The 12,694-nt window shown below is 35.2% G+C and overlaps 1 protein-coding gene across 4 annotated transcripts in view; it reads left to right on the forward strand.

The window, feature by feature from the left end:
• Positions 1-12,694, forward strand: part of nckap1 (NCK-associated protein 1) — a 56,979-nt gene that overhangs the window by 30,051 nt on the left and 14,234 nt on the right. For all 4 annotated transcript variants that reach the window (XM_051118700.1, XM_051118701.1, XM_051118702.1 and 1 more), the window contains 6 exons: positions 4,841-4,960; positions 6,244-6,383; positions 6,801-6,932; positions 10,219-10,437; positions 12,107-12,237; positions 12,382-12,479. In XM_051118700.1, the coding sequence (XP_050974657.1) occupies positions 4,841-4,960; positions 6,244-6,383; positions 6,801-6,932; positions 10,219-10,437; positions 12,107-12,237; positions 12,382-12,479 (840 nt within the window). The remainder of the gene's footprint in view (positions 1-4,840; positions 4,961-6,243; positions 6,384-6,800; positions 6,933-10,218; positions 10,438-12,106; positions 12,238-12,381; positions 12,480-12,694) is intronic.

The following is a 12,694-nucleotide window of genomic DNA, read 5'->3' on the forward strand; positions in this document are numbered from 1 at the left end:
ATTTATGTATTCGCTCTCAAACTGCTATTTGTAGATTCAAAATATTTAATGCGTATTTAATAAAGTAAATAATAATAAAAAAAACACAGGTTTTTAGCTAAATAAACACAAATTATTTTATATAATTATTTTAATTTATCTGAACCAATGTAAAGTTAAACAATGTTTTTGTACGTGTATTTTTTCCCTACATGTGTAACATGAAAAATGTTGTAATATGTGATTCTGCAATTTTCTCATTTAAATCGTTTTGAAGTGTTTCGTTCATTCAGGTCATACAATTTGAAGTGATTCATTGAAATGAATGAAACTTACCACGTCTAACTGTTTTTGATATTGGGCTCTCTAAGAGCTTAAAACTTCCATCAGTGCCATATTCATGAGGTTTAATTAAAATAATAATTTTGACAGATATTTTAAATAAATGGGCATTTTTAGGGTTATATAATCACTTTTAATAACTATTATTTAGGGCTGTCCCCTAATAGTCAACTAACCGTTAGTCGACAAGAAGAGGCTTGGTTGACCAGAATTTTATAAATTGCTTAGTCTCAAAAAAAAAAAAAATTGACAGAAAAAAGTCTTGCAGTCCGTGAAGGACTGATTGTTAACGGCTGGTCTATGTGGTAATATATACATTGGGCAGGACATCCAAACACTCACCTGTCATTCATTGTTCTCAAATATGGTTTTTCATTTGAAAGATGTATGTAGTAGCAACCTATACAACTCAGCTCAATCTAACGTTAACCTAGAAAAATGTGTGCTATTGAAGCGTCTGTGCGGAGTATAGAAGCTGAACAATAGCGCGCTCACTGCATGACAGATGGAGGTGCCGGTGCGGTCAATTGCTCTTAAAATACTCTTTTTTTTTTTTTTTTTTTTTTTTTTTTTTTTTTTTTTTTTCATTTTTGGTCATACAGATAAAAGTAATAAATCTTTCGAATCTGTAAAGACTCCACGTTTATTGTGCACTCACAATAACAACGAAACGTTGCGCTTTTGTAAAATAGTTTAAGCACACAGGATGTGCTTTCTGCTTGTCTTGGTCTCAGTGAACTTTGTGTATACTTGCCTTTTACAGACATGAAAGATATATCTCTAGTAAAATGTCTACTTTTAAATTGACGAATTCAGATCAAAAACATATATTCTCAAATTATGTAATCCGTATGAAACATGCATGCAGCCGCATCAATACTGTGGACATGACGAGTGTGTCGCCAACTTCATTTCTTATGCCAGAAAACAAAGAAAGCACTAGTTTATTAAAAAATTACTAAACTGACACATTCAGAATTATTAAATCTGCTGGTGTGCTGTGGCAAGCTTTTTTTGTGTGCTTATTAGGTTATGTTGGCAATTAAAGTCTCATTATTCTGATTTAAATGGTTTATTAATAAATGACTATTAGTCGACTAATCCTTGAAGTGTATGACTACTAGTTGACCTGAAAAATCTTTAGTTGAGGGCAACTCTAACTATTATAAATCAGTTGACAGCTAATTTATTGAATTTGTTCAAATTACATATTCTGTTTGGCTTGTCTTGAAATCTCCGGTTTAGTTTCTATGCAGACTCTGTGTTTTTGGAAAAAACTGCGTTTTATGTGTCTGTGAATGTCCCCTAGTGAATATGGTCAGAGTTACTTTTGAGAAGAGGAGTTTGGAAAAGATCTTTTCTCTTCTCCGTCGGGTCTCGCCACGGCTTAGCCGCGACCCATGCGAGGGTTCAGGATGGAGTCGTACTGTGAATCCGGAAGGCTCCGTGAGTTTACTAGAGCTGGAATGTCCCAACATGCAGCATTGAGCGCTGTGGTCCATGTATCAGGATGTGTACAGAAAACCAAATGCTGAAAAGCATGATTTATTAAATCTGTAATTGAACCATACGCCGGTGCAGCTACCCAGGCTCCCCGGGGGCATATGGAAGCCCCTCCGCACACACGAGGAGCACAACAGATTCCTGTTTCCCCCCCGCCGGTATACGGCCGGCACATTCACCAAGTGTTTGTTCCTGCCAAACACCATACCCTCCAATATCCAATTTAATTTGGTAAATAAACCCACATTTTCACTTCTAATTGGCGGACAAACGGCACCAAAACAAACAGCACAATGAGAGTTCTCATGTCATTGCAGGGCCTGAACATTGAGCTGTCTGAGAGCACTTAGAGGAATAAAAGAGATTTATTGAGCCATAGAAGGCTTGGGTTTCCCTTATTTAAACATGAAACTCCCTCTCTCAGCATGTCTCTGAAATGGTCTTCCTCCTATGTCCACTCCACACAGCTTTGGACAGCTGCAAGCTTTATTTATGTTGGAAAAGCACTAAAAGTTTCCAAGAATATTTCCATCCTCGCTCAGAAAACTTTTTACAGCGGTTTAGAGAAACAACAGAAGATCACGGCGCTTCAGCAGAGGTTAGCCTCAGCATCACGTCGGATAGATGTGTTATTTCCAACCTGCACCGTCTCAGAGTCTTTCCCTCAAATGCCCACGAAAAGCGAGGCAGAATATTCGGGGTTGGAACCACTCGTCAAATATGAGTCAAGCCACCGAAGCTTAAAATGCCACTTTTTGTTAGTCACAGAGAAGGACCGGCCTACTTTGGGATGTTTGGGTTTTGCCAAAACGGTGCAGGAGCGGAGGGTTCAGCTCCACACAAGGGCAAAGGTTGTTTTGCATTAGTAATTTAGAGAGTATGCACTGTTTGCTCTAGGGAGGGAGTTGAGGCAACGAGACCAGTTGGGCCATAACAAAGAGCCTCACTTACCCATGGACGGGTCACAAACAGCACCTCACTGTGAGCCAGAATCACCTGAGCAGCTTATGTTGGAGTAGTTTCAGCCTCTGCACATGCCCATGGATTTTTTTTTTTTTTTTTTTTTATTTTTTTTTTTTTTATTTTTTTTTTAGCTAAAGTCAACAGTTTATGGTGGGCTGACAAATAAGGTGTTTCTCCAACCTGGTCTAAATAATTCAAGTTTGGGGTCAATTTTTGTAATATTTTTGAAAGAAGTATATTATGAACAGCAATGCTGTATTTGCTTGATTAAAGATGCAGTTCTATCATGACAACTCTCGGAAGATTTTAGCATGGTAATGGTCATGATAGTGGATCTGCTATGCTGCTGCAAAACAAGTACAGGAACTTGCTACTGCCAATACATATGCTGTTACAGGGCTGTGGTTATTTAAGACATACTTCTGCTGCACGGGTAGCATATATAATAACTAGGGCTGTCAGTTGATTCAAAATTTTTATCTAATTAATTACATGATGTTTCAATTAATTAATCAAATTAATCACTAAATAAATTTGACTGAAAATACCCACAAAAGATTATTTAAAGCTATTTGTGTATTAAATGAGAAAGTATCAAGTAGACATTGCAAATTGTAGATTTAGAAAGAAATATCCCTTTAACGTTTTTATTATTATTATTATTATTATTTGTTATGAAATGGTACTCTAAATAAGAAACTAAATTTGCCAGCAGGTGGCGGTAAATGTCTATATGAGTCATTCATTTGATTTCATTAGGAATTAAGTAAATGACTCTCTTTATGAATGGGCCTTTGAGTCACTGATTCACACGATTCGTTCAAAACGCAGATTCATTCAGAAACGAAACACTGCTGTGTTGCAACAGTTCTGCTACGGCTTCAAAGGTAATATGTTCTTTCCAAAAATTTAACAAAAACACATAATACTGTGTTTAAAATGTAACACAATATCAGACGACTTATTTACTGAACTAATGTATAAAATCACATTTTAGCTTGTGATAGATCAAGACAAAATCATCACTGGTGTCATATTGCTCTTGCTGCCCATGTGATATCGTGTGATATGAATAAATATGAAACAACAATTCATACAGGAGCATTTTTGCCCCAATATCTTGAATTTTAGGGCATAACTGCATTTATGGAGTTGTTGCTCTGCATCATATTTGTCAACAGTCAGCTGTATGAAATATAAGATGATGTATAGGTCTGGGGGCAGGGCCAGCGCATTAACTGCCTTAAAATATTTTAATCACATTATTTTTTCATAACTAAATAATTAAATTAACATGTTAAACTGACAGCCCTAAAAATAACCCATAGCAGATCTAAACAGGTGGAGCTGGGGAGGTGGAGGGTGTGAAATGCTTGTATATGGTAAATGCTAACCAGCCATTTGAATGTTGCTGCGTATGCAACATGAACCAATCAGCTTGTGCCACGCTGTTTAACGCAGTGTATAACGTTTGCATTAAGGACCCATCAGCCGGCGCCATCTAGAGTTTCATGACAGAACTTGGCATTAAAAACAGGAATATAGTGAAATAGTATTACAATTAAAAATATATTTTTTCCATTTTATAGTTTAAAATGCAAATCCTGTGATGGCAAACCTGAAGAAAAAAGCTCAAGAGAACCACATTCATTTCAGAATCTGAGTTGGCCTGCCCTTAAACACCACTCAAAATCTGTTTTTGGTTGCTTTATGCATCCATGACCTCATCCAGTTTAATTGGGTGATAAATATATGATAAATATGGCCAGTTGCCATATTATTTACAGCTGATACTAAAGGTAAAGGATTTGTTTTCTGTTCCGATAGCAGAACCAAATAGAACTGCAGTTCAGTTTGGTGCCACTAGTGATGCAAAAATGACACTCTTGATGCATTGACACCTTCACACCTATATTTAGCACTGCCCATACTACATGTACGCTGCAAAGTGAATCTTCAAGTACCTTGTACTGAAAATCAAAGTCTAGCTTAACATTAGGTTTGTGCTGAGGGAAGTGTCCTCTAATGTCTCCTTGTCTGTCCCTCCCTGCAGAGGCACCACATCGGAGACCGCAGCCTGTCCCTTTGCAACATGTTCCTGGACGAGATGGCCAAGCAAGCCCGCAACCTCATCACAGACATATGCACGGAGCAGTGCACCCTGAGCGACCAGGTCAGTGACGCACACACACGCTTTCAGTGCTGCCAAAACACAGAGGGACTTTCGGGAGTTCTGGAATTTTCCATGTCATATCTGGGATTTTAACAACTTAACTGGGTTTACAAAGTTCTGCAAATTCACAAGGAATGTTCCATTCCATTGCAATATGATCACAATGAAATTAAGCAGTGATTGATTTCCTGGACACAGTTGACAGCACCAGTTCGATGACATAAAGACAGCTTTAATGAATAAACGTACCCTTATCCCACTCTGGTGAGTGTAACCATAATGTTTTAAGCTAACAAGACAGCAGTTCATAAGTCACTTCCCGCTTTGCTCTTGTCTGGACTGTGGAAGTCACATTTACAGGAATTACAGTTTTGAGGTCGACATCAAAGCCATTTTTCTTCTGTAATCTGACATATATATTTAAGTGAAATGAGATAATAAGTTGACAAAGACTTAGGGGTAGGTCTTGATTTTATCTGTCAGGATGGTGAAAAGTGGATGTTACAGGTGTTTGGAGGAGAGGTGTTGAAAAATTAGAGGAATTTGGATTTGTGTTAAACAAAAAGGAAAGTTATTTCAGAGGCAGAGCAGCTTAATGAATTTTAAACACAAATTTAAATTGTTCTGCTTTCTATAAATTGTGCAATTCAGTTCAGTTCTTTCAGTTCAGTTTGTTTTAATTACTATATGCAAAAATGTTATATGTATTAAAAATAAGGATGACGGTATCACAGAATCATTTCTTAGTTAATTTCAAGGCAAGTGATTTATTCATTTAAGAACCACTGTGACCAATTCATAGATTCAAACTGAAAACTCATAAGTTTTAAAATCTCTTGAGTGATTCATTAGGAAGAATCAACTCTTAAGATACATTTGTTCATGAGACAGGCTACACTGGCAGTCCTGCATGTTTTTGCATGCAGTCAGCAAAAATAAAGCAACTAAAATTTAGATATTTATGGGCTTTATTATTTCCCAACACCCAATCTTTCATTACATCCAATTGAGGCTGCAGGCTCACAACTCAAGCTCACATTTTCTTTTTCCATGGATTTTATTTTTAGTATGTCATAAATCATTTGGTTCTGGTATTTTAAGAAAAATGTTTCAGTTTTTGATTTCCAACTCTAAACGCACATATTTATTGTTATTTAAAATAACTTGCACTGGTGAATTGTGCACCATATTACCAAAAACTTGTATTAAAAAATTAAATACGGTCGATTTTGATTTCATGTTGACTTTAAAAAGGGTCTTTTTCCTGTTGCTCTTCTGCACAGCTACTGCCAAAACATTGTGCCAAAACCATCAGTCAGGCCGTGAACAAGAAGTCGAAAAAGCAGACGGGGAAGAAGGGAGAACCGGAGAGAGAGAAACCTGGTGTTGAGAGCATGAGGAAGAACAGACTCCTGGTCACCAAGTAAGGATGAAACTTGCTCTTCTTCTACGTCTAGTCAAGCACTTGTTGCTCATATTTAATGCAGTCTGGGTCATATTTTCTGTAATTCATGTGTTTCATCGATGAGGACATGTCTGGATCCCTGTTAGATCTCACCAGTAGAGAATCACTGTTTTAAACAAAACCCCGCTGGAGGCCTTCATCGTATTATCCTCACATACGGCAGACATTCAAACAGATCCTCCTTATAATATAAAATGGATTTATCCTAAAGCCTGTCATGGTCACACATGAGCAGTAGTAACAGTATTGGAGTGGTGTGGCCCCATGGTGAGCAACACTATTGTGCTGGTTAAGCTTTCCCTGACTGACTGTGTAATCTGAAGGAAATGAGTTTTTAAGGCTGTTGTCTGTTGTTTTTTTGTTTTTTTTGTACAGTCTGGACAAACTGCACACTGCTCTGTCAGAGCTCTGCTTTTCTATCAACTACGTTCCCAACATGATGGTCTGGGAGCACACCTTTACCCCACGCGAGTACCTGACCTCCCACCTCGAGATCCGCTTCACTAAGTGAGTAGAACTACCATCCTGATACCAATACATAATAATCTAAAATAGGGCAGGGTGATATGACCAAAACATGTTGGTATAAGTACATGTATTAGGGAATAAATTTCTGGAAATTCTTTTTAAAAAGAATGTATTATGTATTATATAACCATGTCGAAATGTCTATTTTTGTAGAATCTAGTTCACTAAGTTAAAAAAGTTCAGACTGTACTGGTTGCCTGTGTGTGTATGTATATATATATATGTGTGTATATATACGTACGTGTGTGTGTGTGTGTGTGTGTAATATATATATATATATACACATATATACACACACACACACACACACATATATATATATATATATATATATATATATATATAGATAGATAGATAGATAGATAGATAGATATATAGATAGATATATAGATATATATATTTATATATATAGATATAGATATAGATATATAGATATATATAGATATAGATAGATAGAGATAGATAGATAGATGTGTAAATGTCTCTATACATACATACACATACATATACATATATATATATACATATATACATATATATATATATATATATATATATATATATATATATATACACACACACACATACACACACACAGTGTATATAGATGGATGGATGGATGTGTATATGTATGTGTGTCTATACATATATATGTAAATATACGTATACATATACTTTATATATAAATTTATATACAAAATGCCAATTTTAAATATTAATAATATATATTTTTTTTTTGTTTAGATTTTATATTTTTTTAATATATTTTTAATAATAATCTTTTGTATGAGAGAGAGAATGCGTGTGTTTATGTAAATATGTACATAGATGTATTTAACATTTACTTACTACTATAATGCGGGTCAAACTTTTTCCTGGATCCTGTGGATATAAATACCCCAATAGCTTGAACTGAATTTGGCTGCTACCTGCATAAATACATCACTGTTCGTTTTATCTATTAAATTACCCACAGTCCTCCCTTCCTGATGAGGTCTATCCACACTCGTTCCGCACTAGCATCAATCATATTGATTTGCCTCATAGGGGAGAGTTACTGTTGCGTTTTATGTCAAGGAAAATTGTCGTCCAGCTCTCCCTTATTAATTAAGCTGAGAACTCAACAGCTTAAAGAGCCTCTTGGGTTTATTGTTCGATTTGTGTAATTTATTGGACTAGCGGTGAGAGTTTGGGTTAGCATGATTTTTGACACGGTTCCAGAATAGCGCTTGTCCAACTAAATAAACATCAGGCGGAGGAATAACAGGTATTTTCCACTGTTGGATTCAAAACTCTGACGCGGATGCATTGGCTGGCTCCTCTCTCCCGGGCTGTGAACCCCTCATGTGGCCATGCTTCTCAGCAATGAGAGGCCCTGTTAGCAGATCTCACCACCCAACCATGTGCAGTTATTACCCATTTCCATCTGATGGGGTAAATAGCCTTGATTCAGGTCAAAGCATAAAAAGAATATATTGTGGTTATGGATCTGTTTATAGTGGCCACCATTGCTCTCCGAACAGCACCACATAACCAAGTCCAAATTGACGCTGTTTACTTTCATAAAAATGTAGTTCGGGTCGTACTGTGAATGATTCAGTGGTGCGTGTTATTCCAAAGAAAAACATGTTTGTCTTCATAAGCCTTTATCAAAATGTCATAACTTGCTGTCATAGATTTTTCATGTTTTTTGCATTTTTTTTTTCTTTATAAAATATCCTGTTTTGCTCAGAAATGTTCTGCTAATAAAAGTTTATTGTTTACAGGGTTATTATCCTAAACTAAAACTGGATCAAAAACTAAAACCATGAAGAAAAAAAATCATTGCTCAAAATAAATTAATAAAAATATATCTTTAAAAACAACTTTTTTATTCAGCTATTTAGTTCTACTTGGTGTGCTAAAATAACTAAAACAACAACCATCTCTCTCTCTCTCTCTCTCTCTCTCTCTCCCCTTATATATATATATATATATATATATATATATATATATATATATATATATATATATATATATATATATATATATATACATACACACACACACACACACACACACACACACGCACGTCTGGTTTATTATCTTTGTGGGGACTCTCCATAGGCGCAATGGTTTGTATACTGTCCACACTGTATTTTCTATCCCCTTACCCTAAACCTAACCCTTACAGAAAACTTTCTGCATTTTTACTTTCTCAAAAAATCTCATTCTGTATGATTTATAAGCTTTTGTACCCATGGGGACCGCAGGCTGGTCCCCACAATGTCAAAAATTTCAGGTTTTACTATCCTTGTGGGGACATTTGGTCCCCACAATGTAGCAAAAACAAGTACACACACACACACACACACACACACACACACAAAATACTAAAAATGACAAAAATACAAAATGACAGAATTAACTGAAATTAAAATGAAAACAGAAAATATAAAGTGATACAAAATATTAATTAAAAACTATAATAGTATCTAACTGTTGTTTATCATTTATATAATTTAGCTTTATTTATTTAGTGAATTTAATGACTATTAAACTAGTTCTGAGTGCAACTGAACATTTAGTAGGAAATTATGTAAAATAGGAAATGGATTTCATCCTTAGGGATTTTTTTTTTTATTGTATTGTTTATTCAGTTGGATTGATTTATTTTTTTATTTTATTTTTATTGCTGCTTGGTTACACCAGCAAAAATGTTTTTTCTTTGTCTTTTCTGAAGTTTAGAAGGTTACATTTCGGTAAAATGTTTTGAAAATACGTTTTTTTCTTTATTTCTTTAACAGTAAATGCACCATTTAAAGAGAGAGTTCACCCAAAAATGAAAAATCTGTCTTTAATTACTCACCCTCATGTCGTTCCGAACCCGTAAGTCATTCTTTCATCTGTGGTTCAACCGTATATGCAAAAAAGTATTCTTGTTGATTCATAAAATTAAGGTTAAACCACTGATGTCACATAGACCATTTTAACGATGTCCTTTACTACCTTTCTGGTTCTTGAACATATCAGTTGCGTTGCTATCTATGCAGGGTCAGAAAGCTTTTGGATTTAATCAAAAATATCTTCATTTGTGTTCTGAAAATAAAGGTCTTACAGGTTTGGAACGACATGAGGTTGAGTAATTAATAACAAAAATTTCATATTTGGGTGAACTATCCCTTTAATCATGTGCAGTAAAACCAGAGACATACGTTAAAGTCGGTAGGGTCAGTGCATATTTGTCTTTCAGTACTTGTTGACCATGTTTGTAACTGTCACTCAGGTCCATAGTCGGGATGACCATGTACAACCAGGCCACACAGGAGATCGCCAAACCATCAGAGCTGCTCACCAGCGTGCGGGCCTACATGACAGTTCTGCAGTCCATCGAGAATTATGTGCAGATTGACATCACCAGAGTGTTTAACAACGTGCTGCTGCAGCAGACCCAACACCTCGACAGCCACGGAGAACCAACCATCACCAGCCTGTACACCAACTGGTGAGTCTCTAAATATGTATTCCAGATTGGCCACAGAGCGAGGATGAATGGCTCTCTTCCAAAACCAAGTGTACTGCCTGCATAGACTGCTGCCTTCTAAGACATCCTTACTGAAATAGAACCTCTTGATTTGGATCACTCTACATAGGAAGCCTTGACTGAACTTGAATACAGTTCACACAGCTCAAATATTGCGTAAAATAGTCTATGAACAGTTATATAATTATAATTTGAACAGTAATACACTGCCAGTCAAATGTTTTTGCAGAGTAAGACTTTTTGATGTTTTTTAAGTCTCTTCTGCTCACCAAGTCTGTATTTATTTGATCCAAAGTTCAGCAAAAACTGTAAAATTGTTAATTTCTTTTTGGTATTTAAAATAACTGTTTCCTTTTTGAATACATTTTAAAATGTAATTTATTTCTTTGATTACAACTCTGAATTTTTAGCATCATTACTCCAGTCACATGATCCTTTAGAAGTCATTTTAATATTTTGATTTGCTGCTCAAAAGACATTTAGTATGTTGAAAACAGCTGAGTAGAATTTTTTTCAGGTTTCTTTGAGGCATAGAAAGTTCAGAAGAACAGTTTTTGTCTGAAATAGAAATCTTTTGTAACATTAAAAATGTCTTTATCATCACTTTTGATCAATTTAAAGCATTCTTGCTAAATAAAAGTATTGATTTCTATACTTTGTTTCCCAAACTCCAAGCTTTTGAATGGTATAATGTATAATGTTACAAAAGTGTTTTATTTCAGATAAATGCTGATCGTTGGATCTTTCTATTCATCAAAGAATCCTGAAAAAATGTATTCAACTGTTTTAAATATTGATAATGATAATAATAAAAATATTAGAACGATTTCTGAAGGATCATGTGACACTGAAAACTGGAGTAATGATGCTGAAAATTTAGCTTTGATCACAGGAATAAATTACATTTCATAATATATTCAAATCGAAAACAGTTATTTTAAACAGTAAAAATATTTCACAATATTACTGTTTTTGCTGTACGTTGGATCAAAGAAATGCAGGCTTGGTGAGCAGAAGAGACTTCTTTAAAAACATTAAAAATCTTACTGTTCAAAAGCATTTGACTGGTAGTGTAATTTAAGTATTGAATGGTTTTGAAATATATTAACTAGGGACCTGTGAAATTTGTTTTTATTTTTTTCCCAAATTGCATTTTAATATTTTCCTCCTTCTGTTTTTTTGTTTTCTCCCATTTTAACTTTTAATGGTTTAATTACATTTTAGTAATTAAAAAAAAAAACACACAAACAATTAATTTCACAAAATTGTAACATTTTAAAACAATAATAGGGACCTATTAAATGCATTTTTTTTTTTCAGAAATGTTGTCTGTATTTTTCTGATTTCTGTTTAATGATTTATTAGATTTCAAACCATCAAAAATGGAGGAAATTAAACAAATGCATAGAACTTTAGCAATTTAATTAGTCTTTTAAAATATAATTAAATTTTAAAAATTAATTTTTTTTGAAAAACAAAGTGCTACATAACAGGTTCAAACTGTTAAAATGAAAACATGGATGAAAAATTGTGTGATATTCTGTAGTAGTCTTTAAAAAATACTAGTTAAATAAAGAGGTGCCTGTGATGTCGTGAAATAAAAGTTGGTTTGATGCCAATCTGTGTGCAGGTATCTGGAGACTCTACTGCGGCAGGTTAGCAACGGTCACATCGCTTACTTTCCTGCCATGAAGGCCTTCGTCAACTTGCCCACAGAGAATGAGCTCACCTTTAATGCGGAGGAGTATTCTGACATATCTGGTGAGGGGAAAAGCACTCCACAAAGACACTTTGAATAAAGGATTTCCTTGTTTAGAAACTTTTCACAATGTTTTCTTCAGCTGGACGTGATTATATTCACAAACTGTCATGGCACGTCTAAACGCTCTTGTCTTTGTCTCTCAGAAATGCGCTCCCTGTCTGAGCTGCTGGGTCCGTACGGGATGAAGTTCCTCAGCGAGAGCCTCATGTGGCACATCTCATCCCAGGTGGCTGAACTCAAGGTGAGCGATAAGGGTCTCTGAGGGGAAAGTTCACGTCTTTAGGCTTGTCGCAATTTTGACTACTACTACTTCCTCTGAGAGCGTTTTGCAAGCACAGTTCTCTGCTGGAGATGGCCTGAGAGCATTTAGAGCCTCTTTTTAGTTTTCCTGTTAAATGATGATTCCCTTCAACTCACTAGCAGACCCAGAGTGAATCTAAGAAATTGTATTTATTT

The sequence above is a fragment of the Labeo rohita genome, chromosome 9 (genome assembly GCF_022985175.1).
Source record: "Labeo rohita strain BAU-BD-2019 chromosome 9, IGBB_LRoh.1.0, whole genome shotgun sequence".
Lineage (NCBI taxonomy): Eukaryota > Metazoa > Chordata > Actinopteri > Cypriniformes > Cyprinidae > Labeo > Labeo rohita.